Raw genomic sequence first — 20,000 nt, forward strand, 5'->3', positions numbered from 1 at the left:
TCTCCTCCATTCTCATGGCTCTCACACGACAGAGAGAGAGACAGCCCGAACTCCTCACCTTACAGATGATGTAGGGGCCGTTGAAGCTGAGAGCTGAAGTGGCCGAGCAGTTCATCTGGTCGCAAATGTTGGGCGAAGGCAGGCGATCGCAGTCCAAACAGCCTTCGTCCTCAGAGAAGGACATCTGCCATTTACATTTCTTGTCCACTTTAGCTTCAGTAGAAGAACTGGACCCATTTAAGAAAACAAAAAGAGATGTTGACATTTTTGGTGCATTAACAAAGCATTTCGAAGAATGTAATTCTGTCATGTTCACAAATTAGAAACAGATTAAGACAAATCCATGATTACACAATATATTAATATATAAATATTACTAATGATAACCAAAGCGCCTTCTAGCTAAGCCTCTAGTTCAGATGCATTTGATCAATGAGCCGCCATGGGTTAGGGCATCTTACTCAAGGATGCTGTAAGGTAAGGCTTTGGTAATTGCGGGGGATCAGTACCCTTGGGCTAGGAAATGAACACCCAATGCACGACACACCATCCTGCCACCTCTCCATCCATACCCAGCATATATCATGCATTGGCATAGGCCAACTTCCAAATGCTAAGTTTCGGAGTTGCAGTCAGCAATGAAAACGTTCAGCACAAAGAAAGAGTAGAATAGAATAGAAAGACAGCAGTGAAAAAGATGACATTTGGTTGGCTTAAGGAGAACAGATGTTTTACCACGAGGAGAAGCTGTCCAGGTGATTGACCCTACAGACGTCCATGATCTCTTCCTCGTGTATAACAGGCTGGCAGGAAAAATTCTGTGAAGAGATCATTTTCACATCGGACAGTTCAGGCATATTTCTACCTTCTTCCCTCAAAACGATGGAAAAACTGATGATCCCAGGACATCACATTTTATCACCTTGCTCTCTAAAAAGAGTTTACTCTTGTTTGGAGAAGGGCCAGACTCTAACCACGCCAACACTTTCCTGTTGAATCACATGACATAAGCACTTTTTCATTACCATAGGTGAACAGAACAGAACAGGTTACACAGAACAGATTACAGGAACTGTTAGCGCACACACAAACACACACACACGTGTGTGTTTTGACCACCTCGGGTGAATAACTTTCCAAAGACTGCCCTGTCCACCAACACACATTAGACCACGCAAATGAAGTAAAACAGAGTGAGAACATGAGGCAGGCAGCAGGGATGAATAAAGAAGACTGAAAGGAGTTAAGGTAGGGCTGACCTTCGACCAGTGTTTACGCCGAAGAAGAGAGCAATGCAGAGGAGCGCTGCCAGCACACAAAGTCCGACGTAGAGGAGGGTCTCCCGAGACCAGGCGGAGCCTTACAGAAGAAACATGATGAAACATCTGCATGAGTTGACCAACAGAACGATGACGAGGATGACGACGATGATGAGGAGGAGGATGATGAAATCACGGATGATGAGGGCTATGAAGTTGACATGCCTACGACTTTAAAAGCACAGCCAATCATCCACCGAAACATGGCCAACCAATGACAAGTTTGTTAATATTACCGCAGAAACGGTTGTAACCAAGCTCAGCGCCACAATGTGCTGAGCGTCAAAAGGTTTCACAAAGAGCAAGAAGATAAACTTGCATCATGGAGGTCGCGCCTTTGTGTGTGTGTGTGTGTGTGTGTGTGTGTGTGTGTGTGTGTGTGTGTGTGTGTGTGTGTGTGTGTGTGTGTGTGTGTGTGTGTGTGTGTGTGTGTGTGTGTGTGTGTGTGTGCGCGTGTGCGCGTGTGTGTGTGTGTGTCTGTGTGTGTGTGTGTGTGTGTGTGTGTGTGTGTGTGTGTGTGTGTGTGTGTGTGTGTGTGTGTGTGTGTGTGTGTGTTTTCTACCTGAGTCCCACTCCTGTGGTTCGGTCCATTCAGAGGGGCCCCCGGTGTAGGTTAAGCCTCCTTTGGGGAGCAGGGCCCTAACCTGGACTTGGTAGCGCTGGTCGGGCTCCAGGGAGGCGCCTTGGATGAGCAGGGATGTCATTCCTTGCGCTATGTTCTTAAGCTGAGGGTTCTGCTGAGATAGTGTTGGAGGAACCAGAAAATGTCCAGGACAATTCAACTAGAATCTTTAACCGTAACAGAACCGTAACAGTCTCACGGATGCCGTGCAGGCTGAAGACGTTTGGGATCAAACCCAGTACCTTTCAGCTGGGAGTTGTATACCTCACACCTGTCCATGTTCTGACAGTGTTCTATGGACTTTTGGTGAGGGTCTAATATTAAAATAAAAACAGTAAGTATTCAGATGTTCTTAACCCCCACCAAAATTCACCCTTTAACTTTAACTTTAAGAAACTGCATGATCCAATGTTCTTCTATGCAAAGCACTTGGCATACCTTATTAAGTGGGTTCCAGTATCGGACCTCATGACTGAGGACCGGTACTGAGGTAGGTTTCTCCCATTCAACCTTCCAGTTCCCTCTTTCCTCTGTCACTCTGACCGCCACTGGGGGATTTGGAATGACTGCAAGAGAAAATAAGGGTTTTTGGTCTGAAATAGAGACACATACATTCCGCCGATGTCACACACTTTGATGACCACTACCTCCCCTCTCGCAATGGCAGTGGTTAAATAACAAATATATTCAAAAGACAGCAACATAAATTGAATATAGTCTCTAATGATAAGAAAAAGTGCAACCACAATATTGAAAGTGTCCAAAACTCTCAATATGCGTGTATGAATATGACGTATATGTGGTATACATTTTCAGGAATGCAAGTCTTCATCTCACCACTAGATGGAGACACGGTCACACAGTCCAGTTCTAGATATATATTCATTAAATTCTTATCTATCTTCAGCTCCGTAATCTCTCTCTCTATATATTATTAGAAGAAATAATATAAACAGAACAAATTATTGATAAAACCCTCCATAATTTAGCAAGCGGAATATTGACAATTTAGGAACCTTCCCTACATTAAAATGATATTGTTGCCGTCATATTAAACAACCTCAAGTATTTTCATTAAGTGACCTTGAACGAAATCGAAGGGTACTGTGCATGTCGAATAGCTGTTTGAATAAAGATTGAATAAAACAATCGTAGGCCTACACATATATGTATCGATATAAAAAAAGACATTGTGTCATTAACCAAATTCTTCACATTAGTTGCAATCTTTGTGACTTGTATTTATGTGTTTATGGACGGGAACGGATCTGTTAATTCGATAAAACTGCAGAAGAGAATACAAATATTGCCGTCGAAAAGGTTGTAAATAAGAAAAAAATAACAAGATTACTCTTTCCTTATCCTATGACATTTATTGTCTAGTTAATCGATATTGTGGTACTACACTCACTATTTTGGCTGGCATTGAATGACTTTGCGTTGAGCTCCGGGATGAGTTCCAGCTTGAGGTGTTCCAGATAAGAGGAGGTCAGGGAGCAGCTGTACCTCAACAGCGCCTCATTGTGGCGGTTGATTCGCGTGACCTCCTTGTGAACACAGCACCTCTTGGCGCTTAATAGAAACAGCAGCGGAAATAGCAGAAGAAGAAACAAGAGGTGGTAGATATTAATGATAACATTCATGGGTTGTTCTATCTGTCTATCCATATGTCGATCTGATGAAGTCAATAGCCGTAACAAATATGATGGGTTGTTGGCACACAAAACAGAAAGGTAATTATAATTTTGTGCAGTTGTATGATCTGTCTAAATTATTGGCATTTGTCAGTGTTTAATCAAATTAATCGCAGTGTATCTATGTTTAGGTTGCATGCATATCATGACCGATTGCATTAATGTATGTATCAGTGGAGGCTTCTCCATTGAGGAGAGGGAGGAAGATCCTCCTTAACATTATTGTTAATAAAAAATGTAGATTGCCCAGACTACTGTAATGAATTAATGGCCTTAAATACGACTACTTTAATGTCTTTGAATATAATGTTCGTTTCCCTGGGTAAAGGGACATTAGCACCCCCTTTCGCCTATTGACAATTACTTCAGGGAGAACGTTCCTCCCTCAGCCTCCATTGACTCCCATTAATTTCCCTGAAAGTACAGGCGGCCGGTGAATAACATGGGTTTCAAAGGCAGAGAGGAGAAAAAATCTATTCGCGCTGCACTATTAACCAATAAGCAGGATGTGTGGCTGGTGAGCAGTGTTGCCCAATCAGGCAGATTTCCCACCCAATTGGGCTACTTTTAATCACGTTAGGCTGGAAAAAAATTATCATTGGGCGGGAAATCTGCCCAATCTGGTAACGCTGTCGATAACAACCCGCTCTGCATTGTCGCTCAGTCTAACAGACGCAAAGCAAGTGAAACCATCTGAACGATAGCGAGATTCTAACATTTGCAAATAAAGTGTACATTGGAAACAGAGGACATTGTTCATGTTTTATTACACAAAGCATTCCATTCATTGTGTTACAGTGCTAAGTTAGCGACCAAAGACAAAGATAGACCACTTCCCAAAATCGAGATCACCAAAAGTAATTGCAACGTCAGTTTTGTGAGCGCCACATGGTTTGCTAGATACTCATGGCTTACTTGTATCATTACTAGCAATCGACTGTATTGCTGGCCCTGTTTGCTCTTGAATAATGGCAAATGTCAAACGTGGGCTGTTCATGGTTTCACTGAAGTGAAAAATCTTGATAGCTCAACCAAACGCCACAAGTGTCAAGATTACCTTGGTGCTGCTATCCGACTTTCCTTGCAAGACACCATACTTACAGATCAGGTTGTTTGAAATAATGTTCTTGTTCTTTTACTAGTTTGTTACTCTGACCGCTCTGTTTGGTATTGTGGAAAGGGTGAAGGGGTGAAGGGTGAACAACTTGAGTCTAACATTCTTATGCCACCATACACCAACAGTGCAAGCAGGCCAATGGCAACCAAGCGCGCAGTCCTTCCTCCCTCACTTTAAAAACCACCAGCCGCCACTGGTATGCATGCAGGCGTGTATGTATGACAGCACGTTTGTATGCATGTATGTACGCATCAACATAGGTGTGTGTGTGTGTGTGTGTGTGTGTGTGTGTGTGTGTGTGTGTGTGTGTGTGTGTGTGTGTGTGTGTGTGTGTGTGTGTGTGTGTGTGTGTGTGTGCGTGTGTGTCGGGGTGTGTGTTTACGTATGTGTGTGTGCAGGCGTGTGTTTGTGCTGTTGCTGCCACAAATTACGTTCCGGGGGAATTATGGATATTGGGAATTAACTTAATATTCTCTGTTGCGTCATGCAAAAATGCAATGACTACAATCAAGAAAAAAACAAAACACTTTGTAAATAGCAAAATACAGAAGTCATCATCCCATTTGTGCCGCAATTCTACTTTCTTTACGATACCAATACCCCGAGCCCCCGTTCATCCCCCCGTGTACATGTTAACACGTATAGATCTACATGCGTACACAACGTGGTACCCATGTAGCGTTTGTGTTGAGTCGTGTTGTGTTCCCTGACCGCCCGCCCGAGGCATATCAGAGGTAGCCAGGGGGAGGCGGCGGTCCGTGGGGAACAGGAACCAGCTGCATCTCGTTATCCACTGTCAATTACCCCATACCTGCAGGGACACACCTGCGCCCGATCAGCAATCAACAGCTGCCCTTTGGAGGAACACGGAGCCGGGGGCCGCCAAAGGAGAGGCAGGCGGGGGCGGGCGGGGGCGAGGGGGATGGGGGGGACTGATGAGAGTGGCTTGACCCTGTCTGGCCGTCTGTGCGCCAGACAGACTGTACGGCCATGTGATTGAAGTGCTGCACCTTGTTCTCCCTGCTGTCCCTGTCTATGGTTGTACCCGGGGTGTGTTGGGTCGGGGTGGAGTTGCTACACACAGGACAGGTTGTTAGAGTCCATGTATTTCTTTGCTTTTTTGGGGTGGGGGGCCTTTCTTTGAGCTGGTTCTTCATTATGTTTTATTCCAAACTGGTACTGTGTGTGCGTACGTGTGTGTGTGTGTGTGTGTGTGTGTGTGTGTGTGTGTGTGTGTGTGTGTGTGTGTGTGTGTGTGTGTGTGTGTGTGTGTGTGTGTGTGTGTGTGTGTGCATGTGTGTGTATGTGACGATTTAAGTCGATGGGCCCTATTTTAACAGTCTGAAACGCAAGTGAGAAGCGCCAAGCCAAGAAGCTTTGTGGGCGGTTCTATGGCGATGTCGCTATTTTACCGGCACAAAAAATTACTTGCGCCCAGCGCAAATCTAAAAAGGGTTGGTCTGAAGTAGCCTAATTACCCGTAGGTGTGATTTGGGCGTAACGTGCAATAAACCAATGAGAGTGCCAGCTCCCATCCCCTCTGACGAGTTGATATTTTGACAGCGCGTCTGCAGTCTCCGATGAGACAGATGCACATGAATTTCAAACTTCAAATGGCTCAATATATGGCCAAATAATATGGCTTAATTCACACATGGAATAAGGTTTTCTTCCACAACTTCAGAAATAGTTGTGAAAACTGAAAAGAGTCCTCAAATAAATTTCACCTCTGCCCGCATTCATTCTTTTTAACAGATTATTAATGCATTTAACAGATGCATTAATTTAAAAGTACAACTTATTACCGCTGTATCAGCTGTTCTTTCCCAAATAATTTACCAAGAATGTGTGGCCAGGTGGATGAGAGAAGCAAAGTGTATGCGTGAGGTGCACAAGCAACATTATGCATGCACCCTTAAAATAGCATCTGAACAACGCGCCACTGACTTTAAAACAGATTTCCTGGTTTGTGGCGCAAGTGGCTCCTGAAACGACAAATTAGCACCAGGGCACGTTTGCGCCAGAACATGCATCCTCCTTTCGCCAAACCGCCTCTTGGGGTGCTAGATCATTCCCTAATTTACCGACGCGGGGCGCAGGAAGGAAAAGAACGCTTTGCGCCAGTTGCAAACTAGCAACGACACATGCGCCAGTGATTAAGTCAATTGCGCCGGATGCAAGATAGGGCCCTATGTCTCAGTTTGCTACTAATCTGTCATTTAGCAGATGCTTGTATCCAATGTAGCTAACCTTGAGTTCAGATGCATGCTGTTAAGGAGCAACTAGGTAGGTTGAATTGAAACCTAGAACCTTTTGTCTTGGAATCGAATACACTAACCATGACACTAACCTGCTTGTTTGTGTGTGTATGCAAGGAAGGACGCACAGATCAAAAAAAAAAGCTACACAAAATGTATCGAAGTAAGACAAAATAAAGTAAACGCACACCTCCCCACACACACACACACACACACACACAAAGGACTTACATGGTGTTTTGATGCTTGTGTTGGCATTCCACATGGTAGGTTATGAACTGAGCCTTCTCCTTCATCACCTCCCAGCTGCACGTCACTTTCTCCTCCCCGTCTAGCACGCACTGCATGCTGGGAGTCTGGTCCTTGGCTATCGAACCAACATAGGGATGGATTGGGCGAAAGCGAGAGAGAAAGATATTATGTGCTTAACCACAAATAAATGAAGAATGACAACATTGGTAAAGGGACATTTCAAGTAGTTTCCTAATGTCTGCGTGCGGACAAGATGGGGGACGACAGCGTGACAAAAAAGGAACTCTTAGCCTAAGAATACGTTTGAACGGCTAAAAAAAGACGATCCAGACGACGAGAGCAAAAATGGGACAGATTTTTGACAAGAAAACCACCAGTTAAAAATGTATTTCTGCCGAAAAGAATTTGGGGTTATTCCTTTGATTATACCAGAAACACACACAACACACACACACAATTTGGTAAACAACTCAAGTAATCAATAATACAGGGAAATATAAATTCACTGTATTACAACCTGTATACCTTGTCAAACACATCCTTAACACATACTAATATACATGATTGGACGTTCTACAAATAATGTTTTATAATATCAGGAAACACAAGTTGGAATGAAGAGATGAGGTGGCATTCCAGCGGTCTCTGATTTCTGACCTTCAGGAGTCTTCCACGTCACTAGGGGGCTCCACTCGCTCCAGAGTCCCCTGGTCACTACCTTCGCCCTCACCCGGGCTTCGTACCAGCAACCTGGTTGATGTACTGGAAGATCCAGATGTTCATTCCAGAGTTCCAGATGGGTTTCGTTCAACGTCTCACTCTGAGAAAGAGTGAGAAAGAGAGTTATTTTTTTTACAAGAAACAGCGGTTTCCCCTTTTCCTACCTCTTCATAAGCGTGCCTTGTCATTGGGGGTTAACTGAGTCACATACGGATGTAGAGAGACAGAAAAGGAGCTAGTGAGCGGGAGAATTCCACTGAATCCACACAACGCTTAAAAAAGGCCCCAGGTTCAATCCTACTTAAAGGCTTTTATTGTTGTGTCGATTAAATATTGTTGTGTCACGCAGTAGCATTCCTTTATTTCTGGTTTATTCGCTTATTTTTCCACAACAGAATAACAGAATAATCATAGACATTTGTGTCGGAGAAAAATATGTTCAACAAATTCTTTATAGAGAGGTTTTTTTAATGCCTTTGTGATGAGTTTTATAGGCAGTTGATTTTTTCTGATTTTAATGAAACACTGATTGCTGAATTCTCAAAAGGAGCTAGTGATACAGTGTTTCATTAAAATCTGAAAAATCAACTGCCTATAAAACCCATCACAAAGACATCGTGCTTGCACACCGCCGGCGGCGACCGCCCAGATAACCGCCTCGGTGCCGGAGGGTTCAGCTCCCCGGTGCGAAGGGCCAGGCGTTTTCAAAAGTGGCTGCTGCTGCTGCTGCCGCCGAAAGTTTCAACACGGGGGAAAGCTGAGCGGTAGGGCAAAATATGTGCGCGGTCACGCGGGCAGCAACCTCTTCCTTGTCAACAGCCGCTTTTGTAATCGCCTCCTCCCTGCCGCCCTTCCCTCAATGAAATTAATTGAAGTGGCGAGTTGCCGCGCGGCGGTGTGAAACCAGCTTCAGAGTATGCAGTCTTTCCATATCATGTATCGCTTGGGTAATGGCCAGCCAGTCTATCTGAGTGGAGTATTTGACTGTTTGACTGTATATTCCAAGACAATACTTCCACATACTAGAGCAAAAGTTTGTTTGTTTAACTTAACTATATTATACGAGGTCTTCCTTTGATATAGGCCTACACATTTTGAGTTCCCTTTTATCACTAATATACAATATAGATGTTCCTCTCCTCCTTCCTTCCTTCCTTAATCAAACTTCACTTTACTTTAACACTTTACCTTGAAGTATTACACAGCATCACAACCACTCCATTTAGTTCACAAGGAAACCTGGTTTGATCTAAAAAAATAATGTCCAATTTGCAGATACTTTAAATCGTATTCTCGCTTTAATTTTTGAAAGCTTTTTATTTTGCCCTTAATTATTGCCAAGTTGATTGTTGCTATGCCTCTCTGTGCCCATTATTAGAATATTTGGTCAAGGATCCCTGGTTTGCAATTGGTATCACAATCCACCTGGACAGTTTTACCTTGTTTGAATTATATTTATTAATTCATGTATAAAGTATCCATATTTGAGTCCCTTTCTCTTTACATCTCTCTCTGTACAACAGCAATTTTGGGCGATGTCATTTCTGTTTAAATTTGAAGCGAGCTCCCAAACAAACAGAGCCTGCTCGCCCCTTCCTTCCGTGTTTCGTGCATCCAGTAAAAACTATCGTGAACGCAGCGCAAAACCCCACAACACCAACCCCTTGTCATTGATTGGTTGGAATACTATCGATTTTTGGTTTTGAGCTGTTGGTAGTACCATTTGTTTTTGTGTAGGATCTCGGCGCATAGCCTGCCTACAGAGACGCAGTTTTTGGACGGTCTGCTTATGGGGCGGGCAGCTAGTGGATCGTGAGGAAAGATCAGATGAATGTGATCATTTGGTTTCGGCCTGGAATCGCTGATAAAACCTTTAAGTCAATATCTTGTCATTTTGTAGTGCATTTTGCATCACACGATCACCTATTTATTGGTTTCTTTTCTTTCCAAATTAGCCTCAAGATTTTGTTTTGTCCATATATTTTAGAATTTCCTCGTTTTCCAGAGACATACCGTACATTTGCTTCATATTTTTTAAAATAATTTATTCATAATAATTATTCCTAGATATTTATTTATTTTTGCATTCCATCTGAGATTGTATGCTCGTTGGATGGCTTGTGATGGGTATACGTTTCTCAAAGATCTGTGTTTGTGCTATAGTGAGTTGAAACCTGATTAGCCGTAAATCCCTATTTATTGAATTAGCTCTCTTAGGCCAATATTTGGTTTGGCCGTCAAAAATTCTTGATACCAGGATATAATAATAATAATAGATTGAATTTATATGGCGCTTTTCTAGACACTCAAAGACGCTTTTACAGGGAAGGGGGAACCTCACTAACCACCACCAGTGTGTAGCACCCACTTGGGTGATGCACGGCAGCCAATCTGCATCAGAACGCTCACCACACACCAGCTATATATATAGTCCTTGAACAGCCTCAGTTTGTGTTTTGTGCCGCTCAGCTCAGTGCCGCTTTTCACAATGTTTTTTAACACAGTAAAGTTCAATTAATTTAGCTTCCACTAAAATGAATTGTGAACTGATATGAGTTTATTTATTAAACAAATATATTGGAATAATGATGGCAAAAATAAAGACCTGTATGGGTTTATGTGTCTGTAGAGAACTTATATGAACGTTTATGGACTTTTATTAATTTGTTTATGGATGTGTATTTACACATCTTGTTTTTTGGGAGGGTGATGGTGTTTACAGTGATGAAATGCCTACCTTCCAACTGTCCTGGCCCTCTATCCTGTAGTTCAGCTGGTAGGTGAGATTGTGGCTGAGACGAGATGAGGCTGGGTAGGGGCTCGACCACTGGATCAGCCGGTCTCCTTTCTCCGAAATATTGACAGACAGATCGACCGGCGGATGCACTCTCACTGTTCAAACACAATGAAACACGTCATCTCATAAAATACAATTTTGCTGTTAAGAAGATGTATTTTATACAAAGCCAATGACAATGATTTCAAAGATGGGCCAATATTAAGGGGCAGGTCTTGGGTTAGGGGGCATCTGACTCAAGGACCCTTGTCGGTGAAGGCATTGAGGATCGACGATTCAAACCCAGTTAAGTTTGCCTGGGTTTCAGTCCCCCCTAGCCACTACAGCTAAATCCTGCCCCCACATCCCCATAACATGGTTTTGATAAAAGTGCCTGCCCAATTATTGAATAGATTAGATAATAAACAGTTAACAAGGTATCAAGGCCACCATTATGAACCATGACCAACCTAAGTGATCTCTAATATGTTTTTTTTACTTTTTAACGATGACAACACAGATTGGGAAACAGTAATCAACCTTATTATTACCTAATTTATCTCAATACATTATTTCCCCATGTTGTCAAAGTTCCCCTAAAGATTACACAAGGTTTTCCCGCCCAACTACAAGACAGGGTTGTTGGGTGACTATTGTGTTTCATTAATGAGAAGTTCTCACGTTGCTGGGACAGGATCAGACTGCGGTGTGATGAGAAACAGGAAGTGGCTGTCAGGGTTTTGAAGAAGAACGTATGGTTGATTGCGATAGCAAAAAGGGAAGTGTTGAATCGGCATCGCATCAGCGTCAGATTTTGAACGTCATCATGAGGGCCGGGTGGTCCATCGAGGGGCTCACACCGGGTGGTCCGTCGAGGGGAATCCCTGCAACAGCATGGACATCAAGTCGGATTGATCACCGATAGCCGATCAATCAATTGAGATGAATAATTATTGGGAGCAAATTAAACAGCCAAATACATTTGAATGAAATATTTTCTCTCTCCCTATCCCTCTCTATCGCTCTCTCTAATTTTTTTAGGAAGATGTCCTTCAGTATGTAGTTCCTCGGGATGGATGCCCTCCCCTGTAAGATGGAATGTTGGTTTACTGTAAATGAGTAAACCAACAAATAATAATAGAGGAAATGAAAAGTGGAAACACTCTAATCTTGGAGACGACTGCTGCTGATCTGAGCAGTTCGAGAATGAAGAAGTTACAATGCAAAGTAGTTGTTGCTTTCAGAATAGATAGATAAAGAAAGACATAAATACACAAGCTGCTCCTTCTTTTGGTCAACTTCTTCTTGAACCTTCAACCTATATTCCAGTGTAGCAGCTGAACTTTTTTGTCTCTTTGGATTCCTGCTATTTCAAATCTGTCCTATCAAAACCTAAACTAACTTGTATTCATCATTCTCCCTTACTTACTCCCTATTGCTACCAGTGGCATGGTCGGCGATTGGCAACGCCTTAGCATGCAAGCGTTGCTTAGCCCTGCGTCAAACCGTAAGGAAATGCCCATTGAAAAACGCTTCAGACGGGCCGACTTTACAGACCCAATTAGCAAAGTACATATGGTGGGGCTGTTCAAAGCTATTCATCTCTTACTCCATCGCTTCATCCCTCCCTCCCCCGGTCCTTTACATATTATTTTCATCTCTCTCTCTCTCTCTCTCTCTCTCTCTCTCTCTCTCTCTCTCTCTCTCTCTCTCTCTCTCTCTCTCTCTCTCTCTCTCACTTTCCCTCTTACAAGTCAAGTATATTTTAATTGTATTCTCCTTAATCACAGTTAGTCTCAAAGCTGACAATAATCTTTGACACCCCCCAACCCTAGTCCCCAAAAGCGCAAATTAAAACTCCTTACGAAGGAATAGACCTTGAGAAATAAGGCAGAGTTAGGGATCCCTCCTTTTATGGATGGTTAGAAGTGCAGCTGGTGCCATCATTGACATATAGAATACATTCAATCTCTCTCTCTCTCTCTCTCTCTCTCTCTCTCTCTCTCTCTCTCTCTCTCTCTCTCTCTCTCTCTCTCTCTCTCTCTCTCTCTCTCTACCTCTTTTCATAGGGATTCCAGTTCCAGAGTTCCAAGGTCATGTTTTTCTTGTTGCTCAGCTCCTCCCTCCACTGGCAATCGACTTTGGATTGGTAGTCATTATCGCACTGAAGTGACTCCAACACAGGTGACTCTGAGGGTTAGAACAAGGAGGAAGGCAGTGATAAATGTTAATATTTAGTATTTTTTACGTGGCTAGAAATGAACACCTTACCCGAGTTGAATCGTTTATTTTACTCTTACTAGAATCATATTTTTGAGCTAATTTATACTCATTCGTCATACGTATTATCTTCCTGTTCATTGTCATACCCTTGACAATGTGATATTAGAGTGTTAGAAGATTATTCCAAGAAAAACAAGCATCATCATTACATATGCTAAGATCAGGGTGTACAGGATTTATCAGTTATAGATCCAGCATGGAAGTTCAAAAGAAGAAGCATGAGAATGGAAAAAGCTATATGGTTTACGTCAGGCTATGGTTTGACTACACTCACAGTCAAACCTGTTAACCTTCAAACCCTAACGTCGAGCCTCACCATCACACCTAAGCCCCGGTCAACACATGATGACCTTTTTCAGTATCCGCATTGCGAGCATTGCAATAGCATTGTTTTCCCAGTTGAGCGCAGCCTAACGTTAAAACTTGACTCGGTGTGGCGGACAGCTCAGATTCTCTATCAGTTCTCGATGACCCATTGACCCATTGCACATCCAATCAGAATACAGCGTTATTTGACCTGTATCCCTAAACCCTCAACCTACCCCTTTCTAACTATATCCCTTAAAACTCTTATCCTAACTACCTCCCTAACCTAAAACCTGGACCCTGAACCAGACTCTCTTACCCTTAACTCACCTTACCCTTCAATGAAAGCCCTATGAGAGTTTGAGCCTGAAGTAGACTGAGAGTTTGTGCTGTTTGGATGCAAGCAAGGCTTACCACGGAAGCTGCTCTCATTGTGAGTAAAGTTATCTGGACAAGAGCAGGAAACCAGGAGTGGGAGAACAGCACAGAAAAGAGCCCAACTGGGATTCATGATTCCTGGGGAACGTCAGGAAGGTAGAGCCCCTGGTCGGGATTGGCCCTTTTTAACCCAAGGTATTGCTCTGTTATTTATCCATATCTGTTGTTAGAGAGAGAGAGAGAGAGAGAGAGAGAGAGAGAGAGAGAGAGAGAGAGAGAGAGAGAGAGAGAGAGAGAGAGAGAGTGAGAGAGAGAGAGAGAGAGAGAGAGAGAGAGAGAGAGAGAGAGAGAGAGAGAGAGAGAGACAGAGACAGAGAGAGAGAGAGAGAGAGAGAGGGAGAGAGAGAGAGAGAGAGAGAGAGAGAAAGAGAGAGAGAGAGAGAGAGAGAGAGAGAGAGAGAGAGAGAGAGAGAGAGAGAGACAGAGGGAGAGAGAGAGAGAGAGAGAGAGAGAGAGAGAGAGAGAGAGAGAGAGAGAGAGAGAGAGAGAGAGAAAGAGAGAGAGAGAGAGAGAGAGAGAGGGAGAGAGAGGGAGAGGGAGAGAGAGATGGCAAAAAAAGAAATTAATTAAAGGACACATATTACTGCAATGTAATGAGACACATATATGACGTGTAAGGGAGTGCGTATTGTGTCATGGCACTTCCCGTCTTGCGAACCCAGGATGTAGGCGTATTATGCGAAACATCTGGTGAGCTGTTTTTCCTCCTACTATCGAAACGCCACTTCTAATCTAATCCTTTGTGTGAGCTGTTAGATATAGAATCAACTGACAATATATTGCACTTTGCGTTGATCTTATGCAATACAAAATGCAAAACACTGTCAGTTCTGTACAGAGCTGGCGAGCTGTGGAAAATGTGTAGATTTACAGTCCCGGACCAAGAATAATTTAGAAGAGGAGAGGAACAACCATAACGACAAGGAAAATAAATGATGTTTTCGACAAAAAAAAAAGAGTAAAATCCAAAACATGCAACTGAAATAGATATCGCCCCAGTAGGAGTCCCTCCAGATCTCTCACCAATAATCAATGTTTCCTAGGCGTTCTTTGTTTTGAGATGGTAATGCTTCAGGATGGAGGAACGGGGTAAACCTGTCCCTGTACATCCTTATAGTATGTTGTTAATTAGATATCATGATATTGCGTCATCAACATCTTCTTCTTCTTCTTCTTCTTCTTCTTCTCGCTCTGGGTACATCCACAGCAGACCTGAAGTGAAAGAGATTGTACATCGTAAATTGTTGCAGTAGAAGGAGGGACCAGAGCTGACAGGTGAGTGGTGCAACTGTAAGGTGAATTTGGAGAAGCCAACAGGTTACTCTAGCCAATAAATCTCTGCACCCCCTCCAAGGCCAGGTGGTGGTAGGGGCGGTGGTGGTGGTATAGGTGTCGGGTGTTCTTCCAACTGCTGGTACAGCAAGAACCTACGGTACATCCTTTTACTGGTAGGCTGACCAGGTGCTCCGCTTCATGCAGGATTTTAGAGCATTATTATCCCTTGTACCTCCTTCCCATATATTGAGACGATGTCCCGCATTTTGATTGACTCTCGTGTGCAAAAGTAGAAGCACTGCAGCAATGAAGCTTTCCTTAAACCTGGCATCAATCCAATGGCTGTGAAGAAAGCCGCAGAGGCTGTTTATAATGTCAGTCGAACTGCCGAAGGTGCGTCATCTGCATAGCTTGTGACTTTGTTGTGACTCCCAAATTTCCCAGAAATTGGGAGTCCCCACAAACGAATCATCAGATTTTGGTGGAATAAGTAAGAAACTACCACAAAGAAATTCAACAACAAAGACTTGGGAACTACTTATAACTGGGTGAAGCTGCTGCAAGGCCGTTCTCAGAGAATTATTTTCTTTTATGTCCCCGAATAAGAAAGACAAATCAAAACTTGAGACTATCCCTACGCATTGGTCAAAGTCCCAAACAAACATACCCTTCTCCCACAATTGTATTGTTGGGATGTTGTCACCCTATTTACATGTCTTGACTTATTTGATCAACTGAAATTCCCCAAAATCTGGGGTTCTGGAACAGTAGTTTTGAGTTGACACATATTTGCGTCATTTACCGCAACAATCAACAATTGTCTAAATGTCTAAAAGTCTATTGTGTCATTGTAATGATGTCCATTGATACAGGTCACCTAGGGGGCTACCATTCTCCACCTAGGTTGCTTTGACTGGGCTTCTCCATAACTAGGACACAGGGTGGTGATGTTGGAGACTATTGCCAAGGTTCAGTATAATATACAGAGCAGGAGGTGTAACGTGCTACCATTCCGGAGATCCCCTTGAGTGTGTGTGGTGATGGCTTGTTTAAGGTGAGAGAGAGGTGAGTCTGCTTCAACCAGCCATCATCCACACACACTCCCATAGTCATATTAGTTGCCCTTGTTTGTCATTTTGAATTCAGCTCATAAATAGACGAAAACATACATTGAATAGTTTGCTTTTAGGTCAGCTTAAATCCTTGAATAAAAAAACACAGATGTCACAAAGATATTTGTATGCCAAATTGAAAGCATATGAATCTGTCAACCAGAGATACGAAAGCGTAAATATTCAAATAGTTTACCCACCTTAAATTATGAGGCAATATTTTTGTCTCTGGCGTCTATGTATGTCTTCCTCTTCCATCTGACTGTCTCTCTGTATATTATGACTTCTTATGGTAAAAAGCGTTCGTGAGGGCTTGCCAAAAATGAACATTTCAGAGAGACCAGTCAAGGTTCCTCTTTTCTGTCCCGGGTAGGCTAAGTGTGAAAATGTGGACCTGCCTGCTTGTTCAGAAATGTTAAGATGTCACAACAGTGCTGTCAGCTTTATTGTGAATTTTGGACATAGTTCTGGGAAGGAGTGTTCTGATTGGCTTTTCAGTTAATAACTAAATTATTCCAGGACATATCATTAAAGGGTTAGTTCACGCAACTTAATACACCTTCCAGATAATGTAAACACAGATTAAGTGTGTACATCTGCGATAAACTACGTTAAAAAGATAAATTAACACATTTTATAAGCAGTTACTATGGTACTTTTTTGTTAAGAATAACTTTGTTCCTGTGTAAGGCTGTGTCAAACAATACAGGTTAGTCGGACGATAAAATTACTCAACGACTCATTTGAAGTATCGGGATGAAATGGTGCTGTAGGAATGTGTCTTGTCAAGTCTTTAGGGTGTTTGACTTCCAGTCAAAAGCTCAACAGTCTGTTGGGAAGCTTGATCAAGACGGGAGACACTATCAAGTAAGTGAGCAAATCGTTTGGATAAAAAACGACTGCTTGAATGACTTAATAGTAAAATAGTAAATAATAGCTAGATCTATATTTGATGTGAGCTGCTAACAAAGATGTTTGTTAGCAGCTACAGCTGTGTGCCTGTTTCCTCTGTGTGTCACAAATGGTCCACCGCTCAGTGTTTCAAGAGGAGCCCTTGGGAATCGCAGCCATTTACCCACGTGCCTAAAGCGTTCAGTGCACACGTGTCAACTTCCTCACAAAAATCTACTGGGAATTAGAATGGATCACATTTTTTAATTTGCTGTTAAACAGCCTTCTGTCAAATAAGCTCACCGAAAATTCACAGTGGCACACACACAGACGCACAAACACAAACCCACATGTGAACACACTCTCACATACAAATACAAACACACTAGGTCTGCATTTTAATTGACTTTTTCCCTGAAAAAATGGTTATACTCAGTTGTAGGCTTAATTTGATGTGGTTTGAATATCACAGCTGTGATATTCAATGCTGTGCTATCATAGCACAGCATTATAATGAGTCCCTTGAAATTATATCACTTATATCATTGCCCTCTGAAAATACATTTCACATTGCCTATAGCCTCCTAGTGGCAAAAAACGAACAAAGGAAACTTAAACCTTATCGTTTTTTGTATAGTACAATACATATATAAATAAATCAAGAAAAAAAGTAGAACAAAAAATACAGTCAACAGTTTGGGCCAAGGTCCATAAAATAAAAGCGGAAATTTGGCTATATTTGATTAGAATTGAAAGAACTGATTAAAAAAGCAGCAATGCCAAAAGCCAACGGTCAGTCATTTGCCAGCGATGGATTGGATGACGTCCAATAACACAACAGCAGAGTAGTCTCTGCCTTTGGCCCCTCAAATAGCTTCCTATTTAAATTAGTTTTGTTTATCTATTTTAGGGAAGAGTGGAATATAAATAACTAGAGATGTCATCAATCTCAGAGACAGGGTCCTTCTCTCCATCCCCCCTCGCTCATTCCGTCCCCTCACCCTCACTCCCTCCTCTATCACCCTCACTCCCTGACTCACCCCCTCACCGCCCTGGCCTTATTCAGACATGGAAAGAAAATTGTCAACAATTGCAGAGCGCCCTCTATTTGGTTGAAGCGCTTGTCTGCATGCACTCACACACACACACACACACACACACACACACACACACAGACACACACACACGCACACGCACACGCACAAGCACACACACACACACACACACACACACACACACACACACACACACACACACACACACACACACACACACACACACCACTGCCGCATGCACTCCCTGGTACTGTGAAACACTTTGGATCAAAGCGGTCACCAAATGATATATCCTTAAACATTTTGACTAATGCGTGTATTTAGGTGTCATTTATTATGCGATTTCTATGCACTTACACAGATAAGACATAAAGCTAAGCAAATCAGTTGGCACACTGGGCACAGAAAACTGCCAAGAACCGCGGCACATTTCTAAGTCATTAAATCCAGAAAGACACAGCAAACTCGAAATTAGATTGGATATAATTTGGGTTTGAGCAAACATAAATGCTTCAAATTATTTGTGTCCGATGGCAATTACAGGTTTTTGAATACAGAACAAAGCAATCCACCTGCCGATTTTTATCGTATATAAGCCAATGTTTGGGCTCCGATGTCGGTTGAATCACTATCTATTGGCGAATGAGGTAACACAATGGTGATTGATCCAAGGGCCCACCGATGAAAGCCCTTGCAGTTGCAGTATAATGATGTTATGAACTGGGTGTTGGTGGCACTGGCAACATTCCCACCATAGATTCAAATCACAAGCGGCGCACCAATGAAAAATCCATGGTTACGACATTTGACTTGCTTGGAGCGCCCAAGAGGATAGGACAAATGAACTGGATAAAAATAATCATCAACACCTATGAACCAATCAGCAGTCCATACCCCCTATTCCCCATTGTACCATTCAAGTCACGATGAGCTATTATCCGAGACTAACGAGGAAGTAATGTAAATTAATGGCATTAATTGAGAGAGTGGGAGAAAAAGAGAGGGAGAGAATTTTTGCCGAACAGATAAAGATATAGAAGGACATAAAGAGAGAGAGCAAAAGAGAAAGAGGGAGAGGGATAGAGAGAAAATGTAAGAAATGGAGGGATGAAGGAAGCAAGGAAGGCTCAAGGGAAAAGGAAGGCATAGTCAATTAATGGGTTTATTATTGAGAAAGGCAGGCCTGTCCAGTCAAGATACATTAGAGTAATTATAAAGTGGTCGTGGTTCTAATCCAAGCAGAGTGCTCCAGGCTGATAAACAGCTGAGGAAGACCTAGCTAAGCTACACCACCACCCACGAAAGGAGACCCCCTCCCACATCGAAAAACTCTGAAGAGGAGCATAAACATTTTTCTAAATGGTGATGTTTTGTAAAATAATTGAACTGTGCCTGCATTATGTTTACTTATATTGATCATTTCTATATTTATGTTTGTCCTGGGGCAGTCAAGATACATTGTTGGAAACAAATGCAGATGCAACAAACCAGAGCGGGGATATGAATTCAATTCAAAGTGACTTACAGTGGATTCATATATAAGTCATTAATGAGCAGGTAGGGCTTCAGCATCATTCTCAAGGATGTCCTTCAATCCACTTCATAGATACATTTCGTTATGACAAATCTTGTACTATTGTGTATCAACGTGTTTAATCTTTTTTCATATTCAGGTAAATAAAAAGCCTGACATCAACCGACCAATTCGCAAATGTGTATTCGTCTGGAACCTCAGCTCTTTTTGGACTTCCAAGGGACTTTTTTAATGGATACTGACCAAAACAGTATCAGGATGAAATAGCGAGTTACAGTGCCCTCTACGTATTCAAAGACCAGATTTGCACAATTGTATCAAATGAACCGTTGAAAGTGTAAGGTTGTC

General features: G+C 42.5%; 1 protein-coding gene across 2 annotated transcripts in view; it reads right to left on the bottom strand.

The window, feature by feature from the left end:
* Positions 1-16,780, bottom strand: part of csf2rb (colony stimulating factor 2 receptor subunit beta) — an 18,034-nt gene extending 1,254 nt beyond the window's left edge. The window contains exons 1-15 of one of the 2 annotated variants that reach the window (XM_056579452.1): positions 16,373-16,780; positions 14,809-14,997; positions 13,762-13,945; positions 12,816-12,948; positions 11,440-11,642; positions 10,720-10,874; positions 7,920-8,082; positions 7,242-7,377; positions 3,353-3,513; positions 2,380-2,507; positions 1,882-2,053; positions 1,260-1,359; positions 923-989; positions 736-818; positions 59-227 (exon numbers count right to left, since the gene is read on the bottom strand). In XM_056579452.1, the coding sequence (XP_056435427.1) occupies positions 59-227; positions 736-818; positions 923-989; positions 1,260-1,359; positions 1,882-2,053; positions 2,380-2,507; positions 3,353-3,513; positions 7,242-7,377; positions 7,920-8,082; positions 10,720-10,874; positions 11,440-11,642; positions 12,816-12,948; positions 13,762-13,858 (1,767 nt within the window). In that variant the 5' untranslated portion in view covers positions 13,859-13,945; positions 14,809-14,997; positions 16,373-16,780. Of the gene's footprint in view, positions 1-58; positions 228-735; positions 819-922; positions 990-1,259; positions 1,360-1,881; positions 2,057-2,379; positions 2,508-3,352; positions 3,514-7,241; positions 7,378-7,919; positions 8,083-10,719; positions 10,875-11,439; positions 11,643-12,815; positions 12,949-13,761; positions 13,946-14,808; positions 14,998-16,372 lie in introns of both variants that reach the window. The other variant, XM_056579443.1, reaches the window with a different exon arrangement.
* Between the last annotated feature and the right edge of the window lie 3,220 nt (positions 16,781-20,000).

Source organism: Gadus chalcogrammus, chromosome 2 (genome assembly GCF_026213295.1).
Source record: "Gadus chalcogrammus isolate NIFS_2021 chromosome 2, NIFS_Gcha_1.0, whole genome shotgun sequence".
Lineage (NCBI taxonomy): Eukaryota > Metazoa > Chordata > Actinopteri > Gadiformes > Gadidae > Gadus > Gadus chalcogrammus.